The sequence below is a fragment of the Uloborus diversus genome, chromosome 5 (assembly GCF_026930045.1).
Source record: "Uloborus diversus isolate 005 chromosome 5, Udiv.v.3.1, whole genome shotgun sequence".
Classification (NCBI taxonomy): Eukaryota; Metazoa; Arthropoda; class Arachnida; order Araneae; family Uloboridae; genus Uloborus; species Uloborus diversus.
The window spans coordinates 129,457,679-129,475,372 of record NC_072735.1 but is presented as its reverse complement, the minus strand read 5'-3'; the positions used below and the strand labels follow the sequence as shown (position 1 = coordinate 129,475,372).

The following is a 17,694-nucleotide window of genomic DNA, read 5'->3' as shown; positions in this document are numbered from 1 at the left end:
ACAACTGTGCAAGAACACTGCAGACACATGTTTCCGCCCCCCCCCCCCCTACAAGGAACGTCTTTTTCAGTGCATAACATATGAGCTAGAGAAGGTAAAGACATTCAACCAAAAAATCCAACTTTTGTCGGATGCCTTTAAATCCACGAGCTCCCATTTTGTGCATAGAAAAAGGAATTCCTTGTAACTTCCAAAACACGTATCTGCAGTGTTCCTACACTGTGCTTTTAACATTGTTTTATTTCCTTTAATTTTTTAAGCAAAGGTATTTCTATATTTTTTATAACTAATTTTTGTTTGTATCAAATATCCATTTTTAATATAAAAATTCCATATTTTCTATACTTTCCTTTTTTGCATAATTTTTAATAAATAAGTTTAATAAACTTTGGGGACATTAAAAGAAAGATTTATACCATTGAAGCATTACAAACTTCATTATTCTCAAAATTTAAATTTGACTTATAAATTTTAATTGTAAATTATTGCAGAATACAATGCTTGCTTTTTTTTTTAATATAAATTTTGGTATCTGTCTTGGACAATATTCAATTTTTTGCAACTACTCGGTATTGGCCGAGTATCTGATCAGAATTTGGCCGAGTACCGAGTACTCGGCAAATTGGCCGAGTACCGAGTAATTACCGAGTACTCGGTATGTCTCTAGAACAAACTGTGAGAGTTTCAGCAAAATCGGCCGAGTAGTTCTCGAGTTTTGCGAGTTTAAAAACACAGATGCTTTTTGGAGACTTCATTTTATACTATGTAGAGATGAAAGGGAGAAGTTGAGCTTAATTCAAAAAAAATAATATTGGATGTCAATCAGTTTAGTCCTTGGAACCCTCCTACACGCCCTTCAAGGTCCCCTCCGTAATCACTTCAAGAGTCTCTATCACAGGTTTTCTGAGTTTGACGCAGAAGTTGGTAAGTGTAGCGCATCTCGAGGTTTTTCTCCATCTTGGATCGTGATGACACTACTTTAACAGAGGTTCATGGAAATCGATCTGCTTTTTTACTCTCCGCTTTCTGCTAGGGGACTGGACAAAAAAAATTATCAGTCCTTTGGAAGGCTCCCCGCTATCACGCTCTGGTTGTCAAACCCCCCCTCCCCTTCACTGCTCCGTTCTCGCTACAGAAATTCCATCCAATTACTTTTTAAGGTTTGCTTCTGATAATTCATGCATACATTCTTGTGAGCTATTCAAAGCATTGATTATTTAATATGCATGCAAGAACGTTTTGTGGGATCCACATTAATTTTTTTTAGTATCTTGTCTTAAGAAAAACTGTTTTCAATGAAATATCCTTCAAACCAAATGTGAAAGAGTAAATTTTGACTTCTTTAAATCTATAAGATCGTAATCATATTTGCCTTCCTTTCCAGATTATTTCATACGAGTTGAACGCTATCATTTACTTGATCATAATTTAAATTTTGTTCCTTTGTAATTTTTATTTAGTATTAGTTTCTGTTTAATTAAACCCTTTATGTCAACTCTTATTTTTACATCATTTTCTCAATACTTTTCTTTTCTTAGGTCCTTTAGACTTCAAGATCAAAACGTTAGAGGAAATTCGAAAAGAAAGAGAAAATAAACAGGGTAAACAATAAAATTCAATAGAAAGCTTCTTTTTTTCAATAACATGTAAATTACGTTCTAATTTTTTTGCAGCTTAATATTTGGCAATCAATATCATCTATTATAAAATGTAGGGGATATTAATATATACTGATTTATAGGGGATTATTTTACAACTTGTTTTATTACAAATTACAATTCATTATGATATAAAGAGAATTTTGGTGCTGTTCTTATAGAGCAAGAGCTGACCCCCAAAACGTAATTTATCTCTTTTATGGCGGTTGGGTGATTAAAATAATTAAAAAAATGTATTTAAAAAACTTTGGCTCTGATCCCCCCCCTCCCCTCTAATTTTGGGTCACACACTGCATGGGTGGATAAAAGGTCAAGATAAAAGAAAAATATTAACATGATAAGTTAAATGGCAAAAAAATATATAATAACATTAAATTAATAAGAAAAAACATATAGCAAATTCCCTCCCCCCAGCTGTGTTGGGGTGAACGTGGTGCCCCCAGGGGTGAAATATCGATTGTTAAACTAAAAAAAAGATTAATTTCGTAGGGGGAGGGGGGGGGGAATTTTACAGGGTATTTGCTTCATTATTTTGATTGCCAAAAAAATCCCTCTCCCCCAGTAATTATGGGTCAATTTGTCAAAAAAAAAGTTTTGTTCCTCTTTATTTAGTCCGAGTACAGTATTATTCGAACTTTTGCATGACCGCTTTAAGTTGCAAAAAAATGTGAATATTTATTCGTTAAAAAAAAATGTAGCAAATTCCCCCCTCCCCCCACCTGTGTTTGGACGAACGTGGTGCCCTCCAGGGGTGAGTTATTGATTGATTAAATAAAAAAAATGATCACTTTCTGGGGGAGAATTTTACAGAGTATACATTTAATTGTTTTAATTGCAAAAAAAAAAAAAATATATATACCCCCCCTCCCCCCAGGAATTATGAGTCTTTCACAAAATAAAAGTGATTTCCAGGTAAGATTGCTATAACGATTTTTTTTACTTGTAAAATTTAATGCGTTAATTCGATGCATTAAATGAATTTAAAAAATAATTTGGCAATAAATATAGATTTATTTACCTTCAGCGTATTGGTTGTGATAGTGTCTATCTAATTTGATAAAAAATTTCCTGCAATCTCGATGATATCAATCTGCTTCTGTAAGAACTCAAAAAAATCTAAATCACAGTATTTCAATTTAAAATGTTTTAGAATCTTTGAAACTTTCTTTATTTCTTCAAGTAAAGTTTCTTTCAAAACATTCAATCTCTCATCTGGTGGCTTGCTACACTTAAAAATACCCTTTTAATCACTCATAATGTAAAAACATCAAAATAAATTTGTTAAAAAAGGATTATTTAATGTTTTCAGTTAAAGGATGCTGCAGTACAGCGTCCTCCGAAAAAATAAAACCAACACCTATATAACGAATTTACTGTGTTGGCTATAGTAGATCACTGCCGAAACTTTCCTCTAAACAGCAAGAAGAAATCATCACAGGTGTCTACATTTCCATCTCGTTTTTTTCATGCTGAGCACAGAATGGTAGAAACAGATGTACGGACGCTGAATTGCTTCCTTTTATTTTGAAAAATATTTCAAAATTTCTATTCTAAATTTAATTTTTTTTTGTTGACTAGACCCTATACCTCAAAACTCAAATTTTGAATTGGTAGCCAATGGCTACCAGATCCTCACAAAATGGTAGCCAAATCTCAAAAAATGATAGCCGAACTTTATTTTAATTTAAATTTTTTAATTTATTTTATTCCGTTTATTTATTTAGTATGTGTGTATACGTCATTGGCGTAGCAAAGAATGTTTCTTACAAAATAATAATTAAAAATAAATAAGTAAATAAAAAATATTTAAAAAAATAAATAAATAAAAAGCGAGCTAAAAATAAAAAAGGAAAAGATGGTTGAGGAAAATTTTTGGAGGGGGGGGATTGAACTTGGGGGAACGGGCACCTCTGCCCAGATATTATTTAACACATCTTTTGCAAACTATAATCTGCATTAATTTATCTTTAAGCAAAACACATCACGATAAAAAAATAAATAAATAAAAAAGATTATTATTATTATTAATTTTTTCAGCTTTCAAAACTTCTAGAAACATCATAGCTTTCAACCAAAACACGAATTAGTTCCTTTATAAAGAAAACAACAAAATACCAAAAACTTGAACAGAATGTAAAACCTAAACCATTTGCGATTCTACAAAAATATTTTTTTGTTTTTACAAATGCATGCAGAATTTTATAAAAATCGAAGCCTGAGTGTCAAAAAATGAATAAATAAAAGAAAGGTAAACAATATAAAACATAACGAAAAAAAAAACAAAAAATGAAATAAAAGATCCAGCAGAAGAAAAAAAGAGTTTCAGCCGTATTCTTTCCACCTTCTTCTAGGGTGCCATTTTTTTTTATTATTTATGTGTTTTATAAATACGATTGTACTTCTCTTTATTTATTTTGGAACACACATTTTCCTCTTCTAACTGGTGAAAATGGACAATCTACAACGTGGCGCCATTTTGAAAACGCGGCAGCGCAGGACGCCATTTTGAAAATTTCCGCGAAACTTAAATATAACAACTTTTTTAAGGAGAAATAAAGTAAATAAACGGATAAGTCCTCTCCTCCAGTAGGTTTTATATTTTAAAAAGAAAAAAAAAGGAAAAACAAACAATATGATCAAAACAAAAAATCAAAAATCTTGCAAAAAAAAATTTTTTTAGCGATATCGTTTTTACCTTGTCTCGGTGCATTTTGACTCAAAGGCGCCATTTTTGTTTATTCATATGTAAACCAAATGTACAAGATTAATTCTTTTCAATTCTTTTTATTTTGGAAAGGACATTTTCGTCTTAACTGGTAAAAATGAACAATAACAACACGACGCCATTTTGAAAACGCGTAGTTTAAAAATACCGCAAAACGAAGAAATAGCCATTTGTTAAGGAGAAATAAAGTTGAAAAATGAATTTAAGATCAAAAAAGCATAATTTACTAAATTGGTGTATGAAATTTGTCTATTTTTACGATCGCGTTTAAAGAAAGCCGAGTTTTCGAAATAGAAGTTTTGTAACGAATTTGCCGTCGTGATTGGGATTTTTGTTTTCTATTCAGAACAAGAACACATAGCACAATTAGCCACAATTGGACAATGCTCACCCCCCCCCCCCCCCCCTTCCCTCCTTCATCCCCGGCGATCCGATAGCCAAACTTTTAGTGGACAAAAGAATTTGGGGAAAGGTCATATGTCAAGACTATCGGTCAGGGAAGGTTGCACTGGCGAATGGTAGCCATATTGGCGACTGAAGTGAAAATAATGGTCGCCAAAATTTGAAAATTGGTCGCATTTGGCGACCGCGAGTTTTGAGCTTTACTAAACCCGTAATTACTGGGGTTTTTTTTTTTTTTGCAATTAAAGTAATTAAATGTATACTCTGTAAAATTCCCCCCCACAAAAGTGATTTTTTAAATTTTATTTTAACAATCAATATCTCACCCGTGGGGGGGCACCACGATCACCCCAACATAGCTCGGGGGGGGGGGGGATTTGCAACGTGTTTATTTTTAACAAATAAATATTTTCAAATTTTTTTTTACAATTTAAGCAGTCATGCGAAAATTCGAATAGTATGCGACTCAAACCAAATAAAGAGGAACAAAAACTTTTTTTTGACAAATTGACCCATAATTACTGAGGATGGGGGAGGATTTTTTTTGGCAATCAAAGTAATGAAACAAATACCCTGTAAAATTCTCCCCCACAAAAGTGATCATTTTTTAAATATTTTTACAATCGATATTTCACTTCTGGGGGGCACCACATTCGCCCCAACATAGCTGGGAGGGGGGAATTGGTACGTGTTTTGTGTTTTTTTTAACGAATAAATATTCACATTTTTTTTACAATTTAAGCAGCTATGCCAAATTTCGAATAATACTGGACTCAGACCAAATCAAGAGGAACAATACTTTTTTTTTGACAAATAGACCCATGATTACTGGGCAGGGGGGATTTTTTTTTGGCAATCAAAATAATGAAACAAATACCCTGTAAAATTCCCCCAAAGAAAGGGATAATTTTTTTTTAGTTTAACACTCGATATTTCACCTTTGGCAGGCACCACGTTCGCCCCAACATAGCTGGTGGTGGTGGGGGGGGGGGGGAATTTGCTATGTGGTTTTTCTTATTAATTTAATGTTATTATATAATTTTCAGCCATTTAACTTTTCAGGTTAATATTTTTCTTTTATTTTGACCTTTCATCCACCCACGCAGCGTGACCCCCAAAATTAGTAGGGTCGGGGGAGGGGGGGAGGGTTAGAGCCAAAGTTTTTTTTAAAGACATTTTTTATTATTTTAACCGGCCACCCGCCATAAAAGAGATAAATCGCATTTTGGGGAGTCAGCTCTTGGTCTATTCATGTAATTTATTTTGTTGCTATAAGTCAAGACTTCATTTGAACCTCCTTTAATAAAAGTATGTATTGATTACAATTTCTGTTAGTTTAAATACTTCATCATTTCTGAATATTTTTAGTGAACAAGGTGAAAAGTTTTATGAAAGACCCTTTTATTCACAAAAGAGTAAAACTTGCGCATCAAGAGGCAGTCAATTCTTCATCTGATGAACACAAATCATCGAGTCTGAGTGACACTCAAAAAGTTTCTGGAAGACTGAAAATCAAAAGATTATCTACTGAATCATACTCAAAACTAACTGCTGAAAGTGATGTTGCATGTAAGTTTATAAACATATTATTTTGGTAATCATTTTACCTGAAAAAAAAAGAAAAAAATCTCTGAAATTAGTTTAAAAATAGTTAAACTTTTAAAAATGTGGTGAAAATTCGATTGGAAATTGTGTGTCCTTTGCTTTTTGGTACCCCTCCTTCCTTCCCCTCAATAACTTTCGAGGGAATAATGGATTTTAATGAAACACTTGCTGTTTATGTGTATTCCCTGTTAATGCATTCAATTACATCTTATAGTTTGCTATTTACTTTTTCAAAACTTCATCTTATTCCTTTTTAAAACTTTTTTATTTCAGCTTAAAAATACATATTCTGTAAAAGCTCTTATTTTTGCAATCATAATTTTTCCCAAAATGAAGATAGTAGTGATTTGATCTCAGCTTCAATGAGAGGATATCTGCCTCCAGCTCGGTTATTGGCTATTTCAAAGTGACAAGTTCATAACAATTACAAAACTACAGCCTCTGGATGTTATAACTGGGCTGTCAATATACTGCATGTACTTCTGCCTTAACTTAAGAGCGGTAACTTACTGCTTAATGACAATACTTTGCTTGAAAATTATTAAATTTTGTGTTTAATATTTACTAAAATTGGCATTGCAGTGAATACTGATTAGTTTAACTTTATTATTCCTTACCGAAAAAAGTACTATCTTTGAATTTTTTAAATAAATTTCTTAAGATTCTGTTACAAAAAAAGTTAAATGTAAAAAAATAGCAAGTCTTTTGAATTTTGTTATAATGCAAGTGAACTAACTCTATTTGAAAGATAAATACAGACTGTAATTACTATAGTTAGTGATTTGATAATTTTCTAATGACAGCTCTTGACATCTACTTAAAATTTATAATTACTACTTAAAATTTAGTCATTAATTTTTAGAGCTTTTTTAATACATTATTTTCATTATTTAGTGGATGAATTAAATGAGAAAGCAAAAGATACAAGGCCTCAAACAGTAAGTTTTTATAGCTTTACACTCATCTCTCAAATTTAGTACTGTTTTGCCTGTTTAGTAGTATAAAATAACACTTTATTTTTGTGTGTGTGTGTTTTTTCCACAATATTTTCCCATTCACATAAAAAATTGTTAATCCATATAAACTAGCAACATAACTATGCAGAAAAAAAATGCACTTATGCTTAATTGTTGTGTTACAAGTAAGTTCTAATTCTTTGGGCAGAATATTACCATGCACAACCTCCATTTAACTACTGCAAAAAATAAATAAATAAATAAATAAATAAGCAATGCATGGCAAGCTTTATACCTGTGTGTTAATGAATGGTTTTGCCAGCAAGTAAGTGTCCAGAGTTTTGGAAAAAATCGTGAAACTTGCTTTTACATATTTGGATGAATATCATCCTATCTTGCAATACCTTCCATTTTTACCTTCTTCAAAAAGACTTTGCTGCCATTTAAATTATTGCTTATACAGTCTTTTTTGAAACCTCAAACAGTAATCTGAACAGAAATTTTCCCATACTTCTTTATCTGCATTGCAACTGTAGCCAAATCAACTTTCCATTTTTCACTAAAGGTTTGTCTTTGGACATTCACTCGATCCATTTGAATTGAAACTTATCTTTGATGGGTTTATATTAGCATGCAAGGGTTGAAAGATGGATGCCTGCCACTTTTGTCTCTATTTTATTGAACTTGTCCTTGTCCCAGTCTTTAAGATGCACTTGAATCCCAAACCTGCTTGGATGATTTTGAAACAATTACTCATTTGTTGCAGTTTTTTTTTTTCAAGCCAGTCAAAAGTGCCAGCCAGGGTTGGAGTCAATTACGAGGGAATGTAATCGATTATGATTAGGGATTACGAACACAAAAAAAGGGAAATTACGCACGTAAATACGATTATAATTATAATCCTCTGACAAAACATTCTGATTATAGCAGCAATTTGATTATGGAGAAAATGTAATCAATTACGATTATAATATGCCGGTTATGATTTTGATTACAATTACAGACTCATAATTTAATGTTTATATGTCACTCATTTGTATCAACCATGTAATTGTTGAAAATTATGATTTTTGATGTATAATATTAAAGAGATAGGATTGTAACTACCATGTAGTATTAACTTAAAGATTATTTATTTATTTTGAATTATTGCGCTGCTGCAGGGAAGGAGCAACATATGAATGATAAAAAACATCTAGATAATTTAACCTGCATACATTGCACAACACTGCAATGACTACATTGTATACAGATACACATACACAGTTATTAAAAAAAAGGAACCTTGTATGGTTCTTTATGCAGAAAAACTACAATATAATAAAATATGCAGAAAGTGTAAATAAAAAATACGGAACTAAACAATTGAAAATTTGAAGAAAAAAAAATAAATGCATTTGAGTGAAATTAATACTTGTCTGTTTTCCTTCTCATTCTTTGAGAAGTGAAAAAATTTCCAGCAATGCTAAACATCCATTGAACTGGAGCAGATGATGCAGAAAATGAAAAATAATTTGGTAGTATTCTTTTTAGCAAAAGGGTACGTATGAGTGATAGATCCCTACAACTCTACAGGATCAATTTTATGATCATTTAATAAGCTATTTGCATATGCTTTAATTTCATTCTTGAATCAATCACTTACTAATGAAATTGAACTTTTACAAGTGCTAAAAGGTTTCTAAAAAATTTGATTGGGCATAACACTTTTTGCTATAATTTCCACTTTTTGTCATAAAGCATTTTTGGGCATAAATGAGTATTTTATACATAAATGTTTCAGATGAAAAGGATCATTGAAACACAAATGCAAATTTGGTTTTCTTATGACAAAATCTTTTCAGCCATTCACCACTTAACTTTCTCATGAAAGTATAAAAAAACCAAAAGCTTTTTGTTGCACGAAACTTAGTTGTACTTTTGATATCATTGTACTTTTTCTGATAAAACACGATTTTGAGGCGGCAATGTGCTTCACTTGTTTGCCTAACATTGACAGACGTCCCTGTCAGAGGCGCCCACTGGGTACTAATTATACTAAATACTTAAGATAGGTCTCCATTTATGACTCTCATTTGCAAACAGCGATGATCACTGAATAGCTTGAAGTACTTTTCTATGTTACTATTGAACTATGTTATCTTTTTATACGATAGTGAAAAGGCAGCTTAAATTTTTCACTTTCAGAAAGTCAAGATTACAGGATTACAAGGCTAACTTACAATTTATTTTACTTAGATTATGATTATAGTTACTTCTGAAAAACCTGATTATGATTTCAATTACAATTATGGGAGTATCACATCGACCAATTAAGAATATGAATGCTCTGATTAACGTAATCAGTGATCACTCCTAGCCTGGTGCCAGCCTCAACCATCCAGTTTTTGTCATGGGTGCACCTCAAAACTCCATTTGAAAATTTGTGTGCATTTTGACAGCATTTTCCACTTAAACATAACCATTGGCCCATAAAATGGAGTTTTTTTGTTGTCTACAGTTTATACCAGAGGTTCCCAAACGGTGGTTCACGAACCCCTGGGGGTTCGCGAGAGGTACGAAGGGGGTTTGCAAAAATAATACTGTAATGGCAGAATTTTAACATGCTTGTTTGAGATGAAGTCTCATGTTCAAGCGATCAAGCAAATTTTGTTCAACAGTTATTCATTTGTCTTTCACACATTCGATGCCCTTAGCATCGAAATGTTAGCATACTTGCTGACACAGTTTACACTTAGAGAATTACACAAGTCAAAACGCGGGCTTTACCGCTGCCATTAAGAATGATAGTATTGTACCCATGAAAAGAAAAAAGCTCCACTTTTGAATACCTTGTCCTCAGATGACAGAAAATAAAGGTGTTGGTTTTCTCAGTAGCTTTTGATCGGAAAATCGATTCAATTTGATTACATGGAGCATCTCAAACATCTTTAATTGATTTTTGAAGTTTAGTTTCTTAACCATTTGAGTGCAACGACGAGCCATTGCACTTCATTTGTGGTGTGCCAAAAATGCATTGAATGCAATCACGCTGTTATAATTTACACACTGCATACACTATAATTTTCTTCAAGCTTTGTTGTTTAGAAAAAAGGGCTAGAAACCTAATAATTTCATAGGAAGTAGGTAAAATAAATTACTTCAAAAAAATTTTGTGGGGAAATAAATTACTTCAAAAAAATTTTGTGGGAAAAGCTTGTCAGTGTGAGGTTTGATTTAAAAAAAAAAAAATCAACAGAAAGCAACCATATGTAAATAAGGAATTAATGAAATTTGTGAAAAAATTTCTTCTAGTATTAAGTGAGCTAAATATTTTTTTTTTTGTAAAAATTATTTTTGTGTAATAATTAGAATAAATTATAGGCATTTCTATTATTTTTCAATATACGTATTTTATTCCTCACTTATGGCATAAGGACAAGAAAATTCTACAGCATTCAAACGCTTAATGTAGGCAATGAAACTGCAGAACTCATACTCCTCTTCAAGAAGACATAAATTCAGAGACCTATGTAATTTTAATGAATGAAAAAAGACCATTTAGTTAATCTGACACAGTTCTTCGAAAGGTTTTTTTTTTTCGAAGAATAATACTTTTATTGACTTCTGATTTAGCAAAAGAGATTAATGTATCCCTGTGTCAGAAAAATATACTTTAAATTTTAATAAATTTTGGACTATGTCTCTATGTGAAGAAGGATTTTCATCATAAAAGGAGATCAATTCTGAAAGAAATTGAAAGCTGAACCTATTGTAAGATTGAAACTGTCAGATGTTTGAGCCTAACTTTTAAACTTCTTTCTACCACAAATATTCCATTTTAAAAACTTTTTGAAATTGACTGAACTTCAAAAAGAATTTTACTGGGTTCATTAATTTTATGGTTTCGCATATATACATTTTCAGCTATGATTTTAGTTCATAGCAATATTTGTAATTCTGCATTTTGCAATTAGTTTTTGTTCTTGTAATAAACTATGGAGCAGCATCAAACTGGAAAAAAAATCTCTTAAATTTTTTAGTGTGTGTGTGAGTTTTTTTTTTTTTTTTTGCTATTAACTTATTACTTAGTCCCCATGCGATTCGCCAACTTTTTTCAGATGTGGAAGGGTTTTGCATAGGGGAAAAGGTTGAGAACCGCTGGTTTACACGAAAATTAGTTTTAACATTTTTGCTATTGATGGTGTAATTCTTTTAATTTGATTTAACTCAGAAGTCATATTGTTTTTGCAATCAAATTAAATATTGTTGAAATTCAAAAATTTACTTTCTCGGTGTGAGGGGTAATCTTAATCTAAACTCTTAGGCATAAATCAATATCTCTTCGGCATAAATAGTTATGAAAGAAACTTTATCCCAAGACTGCCTGAAAAAACATTGGGCAGTATCAGCATTTTTGTATTTCATTCTTCTGCATTCTTTTATAACTACCTTATAGTTTTGCTAAAAAAGAGTTTTCTGTAGTTTACTTTAAAAGAAAGAGTAATGACAAGGTCTAACTGCAGAAGGGCATTTTTATGAGGTTTGCATGTTGCATAGAATTTGAAAAACTAAAAACAGGGTTTGTACGGGTCATGGAAATCCTGGAAAGTCATGGGAAAAAAATAAGCTAATTTCAGACCTGGAAAAGTCATGGAAAATTGAAATTTCCATTGAAAGTCATGAAAATTTATTTCAGGTCATGGAAAAATGTCTTAGACAGAGATAAAGTAACAGTAACTAAAAGAGCATTAGAAATCTTGAGTGATTTTACAGTATAGCACATAAAAGCTATTAAAAGTGACAAATTGAAAGATCCCAAAATCAAATCTGAATTTTGAAAAATCATTGTATCCACTTCTGTCGCAGCCGCTTGCCTTTTTTGCGATGTGATTTTACTATTTGGACATCTCTTATTTTGAATTACTGTTATTTTCAACAATTCTTATGTTTTATATTCTTTAGTAGCGAACTTGCACATTTTTGGTTTTGCCACGCCCACTCAAAAAAAAGCAATTTAATTGCATTCGAGTTCGATTCCATCACTGGTAAGAACTTGATTTTTAAATTTATCACAGTTTATCCTAATTTTTTGAAGGTTTTAGATCTTTAGCCAGGCGATAGAATACAGAAAAAGGGGAATTCTAATACTCTAAAACAGCAGTGCCCAACATACGGCCCGCAAAACTAATCCATGCGACACTCTGCTACGTTCAATGTCAGAAATCACACATGTTCTGGAATTTCTGAATCTATTAATTTATATGCATTTGAAAATGTGAAAATAAGTAAACAAAACAAGTGTTTTTGAATCAGAAGATTGATTCATTGCTGTATGGTTTTTTTTTTTTCAAAAAACAATTTCTGGTTTAGAAACATAAAGAACTAAACATTGTGGCTTTATTTCAAAGAACCAAAATACTGTCAAGTTAGGTGGATGATTAAATGCACTGTTGACACTGAAAGGCAACTTTTGAAGCAAATTTATTGAAACTTAGTGATGACTAATTCAACCTTTGTCCCATTCATAATCATTCTGCCTGTTTATAAAAAAAAATTAGACATTTAAGCATCATAATTTTTGTTTCACTGCATTTTTACCTTAAATTTAAATGATGAAGACAAATAAGAATACTTTAGTTTTTTAAGTATACACTTATATTTTTACATTACGAGTAAGTGCTTCAATGAGGCTGTGGCATTCATGTAGACATTTTGCTAAAGCTCATTTCCAAAAATTAGCAAATTTGAGATTAAATAGTGCTATTCTCTTCGTGAACAAGGTCATGAAAATTTTTATTGAAGTCATGAAAAAGTCTTGGAAAAGTCATGGAATTTTTCCATTCAAATAGAATATGAACCCTGTAAAAAAGGATTTCAAAAGGAGGTAAACTGGTTTTATACCAAAAAAAAAAAAAAAACTGCTTATAAATAACTTGTGAAGAAACTCGTTCAATCAAAGAATGTAAGGCTTTGGTAAACTTCAAGATTCAACAAAATTGCAATACTAAATATCCTAATGCAAAACAATATTTCACTATTTTCACAACTATGCTGCTGTTTTTGATATCAGCATTTTTCTTGAAGACTCTGCTACTATTTGCATTGATGTTGCATTTTGAAGTATTTATGTTGTGAGAAAGCATTTCCTCAGTGCACATCTGTTTTATCCTCCAGTAGTAGATATTTTCTAAGCAATATACATTTACTTTTTTTTTCTTCTAAAATTTCACAGCTGATATCCCTTTTTCCATTTTTTTGTTTAGATTCTTCATGAAGTTCAAAATATTGAGGATGATCAAACTAAACTAAGTCATATTCCTACTTCAAAAAAGATAATATCTGCATTCAATGGTATGCATTTTTATTTTCTATGATAGCAATTTCAAAATTACTTAGTGTGAAATTTTGAGCAAAATGTTCAATTGCTTTAAATGGCTATTAATTTGTTAGAATTTTGTTGTTTCTTTAAAAAAAAAACAGTCAATTCGCGATAACTCGAATCTAAAGGGACCAATGAAAAACTTCGACTTATCAGAAGTTCGACTTACCGCTTGCTTCAGTTTTCGACATTTTAATATTAAAAAACCACCAAATATTTTAATATGTACATATAACAGACAAAATTACAGAACTTAAAAAATTTTAAGTACAATATGCAAAGTTTAATTTAACAGTACAGTACAACAAAAGAAAACAAGCTAACTCCTTTCCACATGGGTAACTTCTTTATCGCACCATTGGCTCAACAGGTGCTTTTCTTGCTTTAGAGGTCTATTGTGCAGGAATTGCAAGTGAAGCTGGATTAATTTTTCTCTCAGTCACTTCTTTTTTCATTCTTTCGAAATAAATTTCTTTGACAAAACTTTGAGTTAAAGGAAGTTAACTTCGAGATATTAAGAATAATTAGAATGGACTTAACGACAGGATAGAGACTAAATCTTCGAGTTATCGCAAATTGACTATAAGTCTTGCTGTTTTAATGTATTGAAGTGGTTATCTTGTGATTATTTCTTGGTAAAATCATCAAGTAAAAAAATTTTTCAGGTAAACGAAAAAATGATTGCAGTTTAGCTGCTAAAAACAAGGTACTGAAAACAGATTCTTCTGTTGTGAAAATTTCTTCAGAAATTTTAGAGGAATCAAATGCATTTGAAACTGAAGATGATTTGTAAGTCATTTTATTTTTGTGTCACAAACATTGTTGCATATTTGGCCCTGTATTGTTGTGTATTTATGCCCTGTTTCAATACTTTCTGAAGAGGTTGTGTTCACTAAGTTAGAAAAATGAATATAACCTCATTAAGTTCTGAATATTGGAGCTGTTTTGGAAAGTGCAAATTGCAGCTTTTGTAACTTACTTTGCTTCTTTTTTAACATTTATTAATGTTTTTCCTATAGTTTCAGGGGTGAAAAGTCTCCTGGAACTGCACGAGACTGCTCCCATTTTGAAATCTTGCTACATTCTGCTCCCAAAATAATTAAATTTACCAATTTTGCTTCAGCTTGAACTGATAACAAAATCAAAAGTTTTGTCTTCAAAAACATTACTAAGTTGAGCATAGGATGCCAAAGGTTTTTACATTCTACTCCAAAAACTGAAAGTTGCTGATTTTGAGCCGGTCAGACACCAGAAATAAAAGATCTGAAGTTTCATTTTTTAAGGTTTTCCAATCAGAAGAGCTACTTTTTCTAAATTTAAGCAACATAGTCGAAAATTCAGAAGCCCAGTGGCTCAGTGGTAGTGCTTCCCGCTCTCACCCCCAGGTTCTATTCCCAAGTCGGGCATGGTTGGCTGAGCCGTTCATCCCTTCAGTTGGTTGATAAAATGAGAACAAACTGCACTTGGAAACCAAACACTGGGGGTTCCGTGTTAGGCTAACCACCTAACCGGAACATTTGCCTTACACCCTAGAGCCCCTGGTCAGGAAAACTGAACTGGGCACAGTAGCCTTGGCCCTCACGGGCTGTCATGCCACAGGGTTTGATTTAGTTTTAGTCAAAAATTCATAAATTGTTACCTACATTTTCATTACAATTCAGTGTCCACTTTGCCTGACTTTGGTGGAAGCCTCCCTTTTCAGCAGAATGTCCCCCTCTCTCGCTTTGCAATTCATTTCTCCTGATTTTTACGTATTTTCAATAGTCTCCGTTCTAATTTTATTTTCAATAAAGCATAGGATGCCAAACATTTCTACATTCTGCTCCATAACCAGAAAATTGCCTTTTGTGCTGACCAGAGGCTGGAAAAAAATAACATTTTTGTTTTTAAAGCCTACCAAAAATGTTTTCCAATTAGACAACAGTAAAAAATTCAAAACTGTTCCCTACCATTTTTTTCATTACAATTTGGAGTTGCCACCTTTCCTGATCTTGGTGACTCACTCCCCTTTTTTAGCCAAATCTTCCTCTCAGCCGTTTTAAAATTTATCTCTCCAAATTTTTTATTCTTAATAATTTCCAGATTTCTATAAATTTAGATTCATGTTAATTAAAAAAATTTTTGGCAACCAGTCCTATTTCTTGGTGATCGTTTGTTGTAATACTCTACGTTGAGTTGATAAAATTAGTGCAGTGAGATGCTAATTACTGCAGTACTTAAAATCCGTACCTTGAGAAATTTCCCTTCAATTAGCAGCATGAAATGGGCAATGAATTGAAAGAAATGACAATTATAACTCCAAACATTCACATTTCTAATTTTCAATTTCTTATTGCGTTTTAAATCTTTTAGTGCTAGAATAATTAGAAAAACGAGCATATAGCATTAAAGCAATTTTTACTGAATTCAACATGTGTGTTAGCGAGAATCTTGAAGAGAACGAGGGTCTTTAAGGGGAAAGAGGGCATGGCTACAGGCCAGCTGCTTAATATCATCTAACTTGTATATAGTTCTGTGTTCGTTTGTGTCTGTGGGTAGTTGTAGGAAATAAAACGATGTGAAAGGCAGTGGAGTTGTGGTCTTTGTGCTCTTGTATCAATATGGTATCAACAAATTTAGCGGATTCATTTTTTTGTGAACAATGTGTATAGTAAAATTACTTCTTGAACTCTTGGAGCAGAAAAGAATTTGATGCTTCAAAGACAATTTTAACAAATTCTTATAGGAGAAATTATTTTTTTCCATTGATTTTGTCCACTTTGACCTTGAAAGTAGCACTATATTAGAGGGAGTTTCCTCTGTTTTTCAACATCGTTTTGTAATATCTTCTGTTCTACTGGTTGAAATGCAGTTCTATTTGGTACCCAAGCGGCTTTTAGCCATAAAACTCCTTATGTATTAAAAAACGGCAGTTTCTATTCAAAAACTTGGACTATGTGTTCCTTTTCCCTCCTTTACTGTGCCAGTTAAATGGTGTTTTCCTTGTTTCAGATCAATACTTTGTTTTGTTCTATTTAAATGTTTTCCATTGTAATTGTATTTTAAATGTTCTTTTTCCAGAAAAGTCATGCAAGCTGACATAGATGCTATCTCCAAAGAGGTTCTATCACCAGTCAGTACTGATCCTTCAGCTACTCAAACTCCTTCTGACGTGGAAGAAGATTCCACAAATAGATTAGACTTGAATACTCAGCCTTCCAATAATGTATCTAACAGCATATCACTGTCTGAAAGTACAAGGGACATAGAAAAAACAACAGCATCTGATAAACAAGAAATCGACAGGAAGATGTCTCGTTTAATATCTGTAGATGAATTTGATAATTTTTTGAGCGACACTGACGTTAATTTAGATGAGGAAGAAGTTTCTTCCGATAAAGGTGCCGAAGACATATTTAAAGAATTTGAGCAGTTGTTGGAAAGCTGAGACTATAGTTTCAAAGGATTGTTAGTTCCAAGTGTACATATTATAACTGCTCTGCATATTTAATTTATGCAGCTCAAAGTCCTACGTTTATGTGTCCCAAAAACCGAGATCACACAGCATTTTTAATTCTATAACTTAAATCGAAATCATTGTTTTCATGTGAACAAAGAAAAAAAAATACTTTTCCTTTTTACATTCAGTGTAAAATTAATAGAATGTGACTGAAAGTTGCCAAACTGTTTGTTACTGATATTATTAGAAATAACACATATACTCCATCATTTTTTTCAATGTTGCATTTTCTTGGTACAATGTTACATACGTCTTTTTCAATTGCTCGACAACGTTTTTCATTTTTTTTATTTTGCTGATAGTACATCATGTTTCTGCATATGTTATAAAAAATATTTTCATTCATATTATAATTCATTTTTTTAAAAGTTGTTTAAGGTAGTTCAATTGTTAATTGTTTTTGTTGTGTTTCTTACACTTATTAAGAGTTTCAATTGTTCTCATTATTATTTATAAATTTATGTTTCTGAAAGTATGCATTTTAAAAG

The 17,694-nt window shown here is 31.8% G+C and overlaps 1 protein-coding gene across 1 annotated transcript in view; it reads left to right on the top strand.

The window, feature by feature from the left end:
- The window catches only part of LOC129223133 (zinc finger CCCH domain-containing protein 11A-like), a 40,841-nt gene extending 23,707 nt beyond the window's left edge, over nucleotides 1-17,134 (top strand). The window contains exons 15-20 of the mRNA XM_054857699.1: nucleotides 1,539-1,601; nucleotides 6,154-6,354; nucleotides 7,285-7,328; nucleotides 13,592-13,679; nucleotides 14,373-14,496; nucleotides 16,768-17,134. Coding sequence (XP_054713674.1) covers nucleotides 1,539-1,601; nucleotides 6,154-6,354; nucleotides 7,285-7,328; nucleotides 13,592-13,679; nucleotides 14,373-14,496; nucleotides 16,768-17,134 — 887 coding nt within the window. The remainder of the gene's footprint in view (nucleotides 1-1,538; nucleotides 1,602-6,153; nucleotides 6,355-7,284; nucleotides 7,329-13,591; nucleotides 13,680-14,372; nucleotides 14,497-16,767) is intronic.
- Nucleotides 17,135-17,694: the final 560 nt, after the last annotated feature.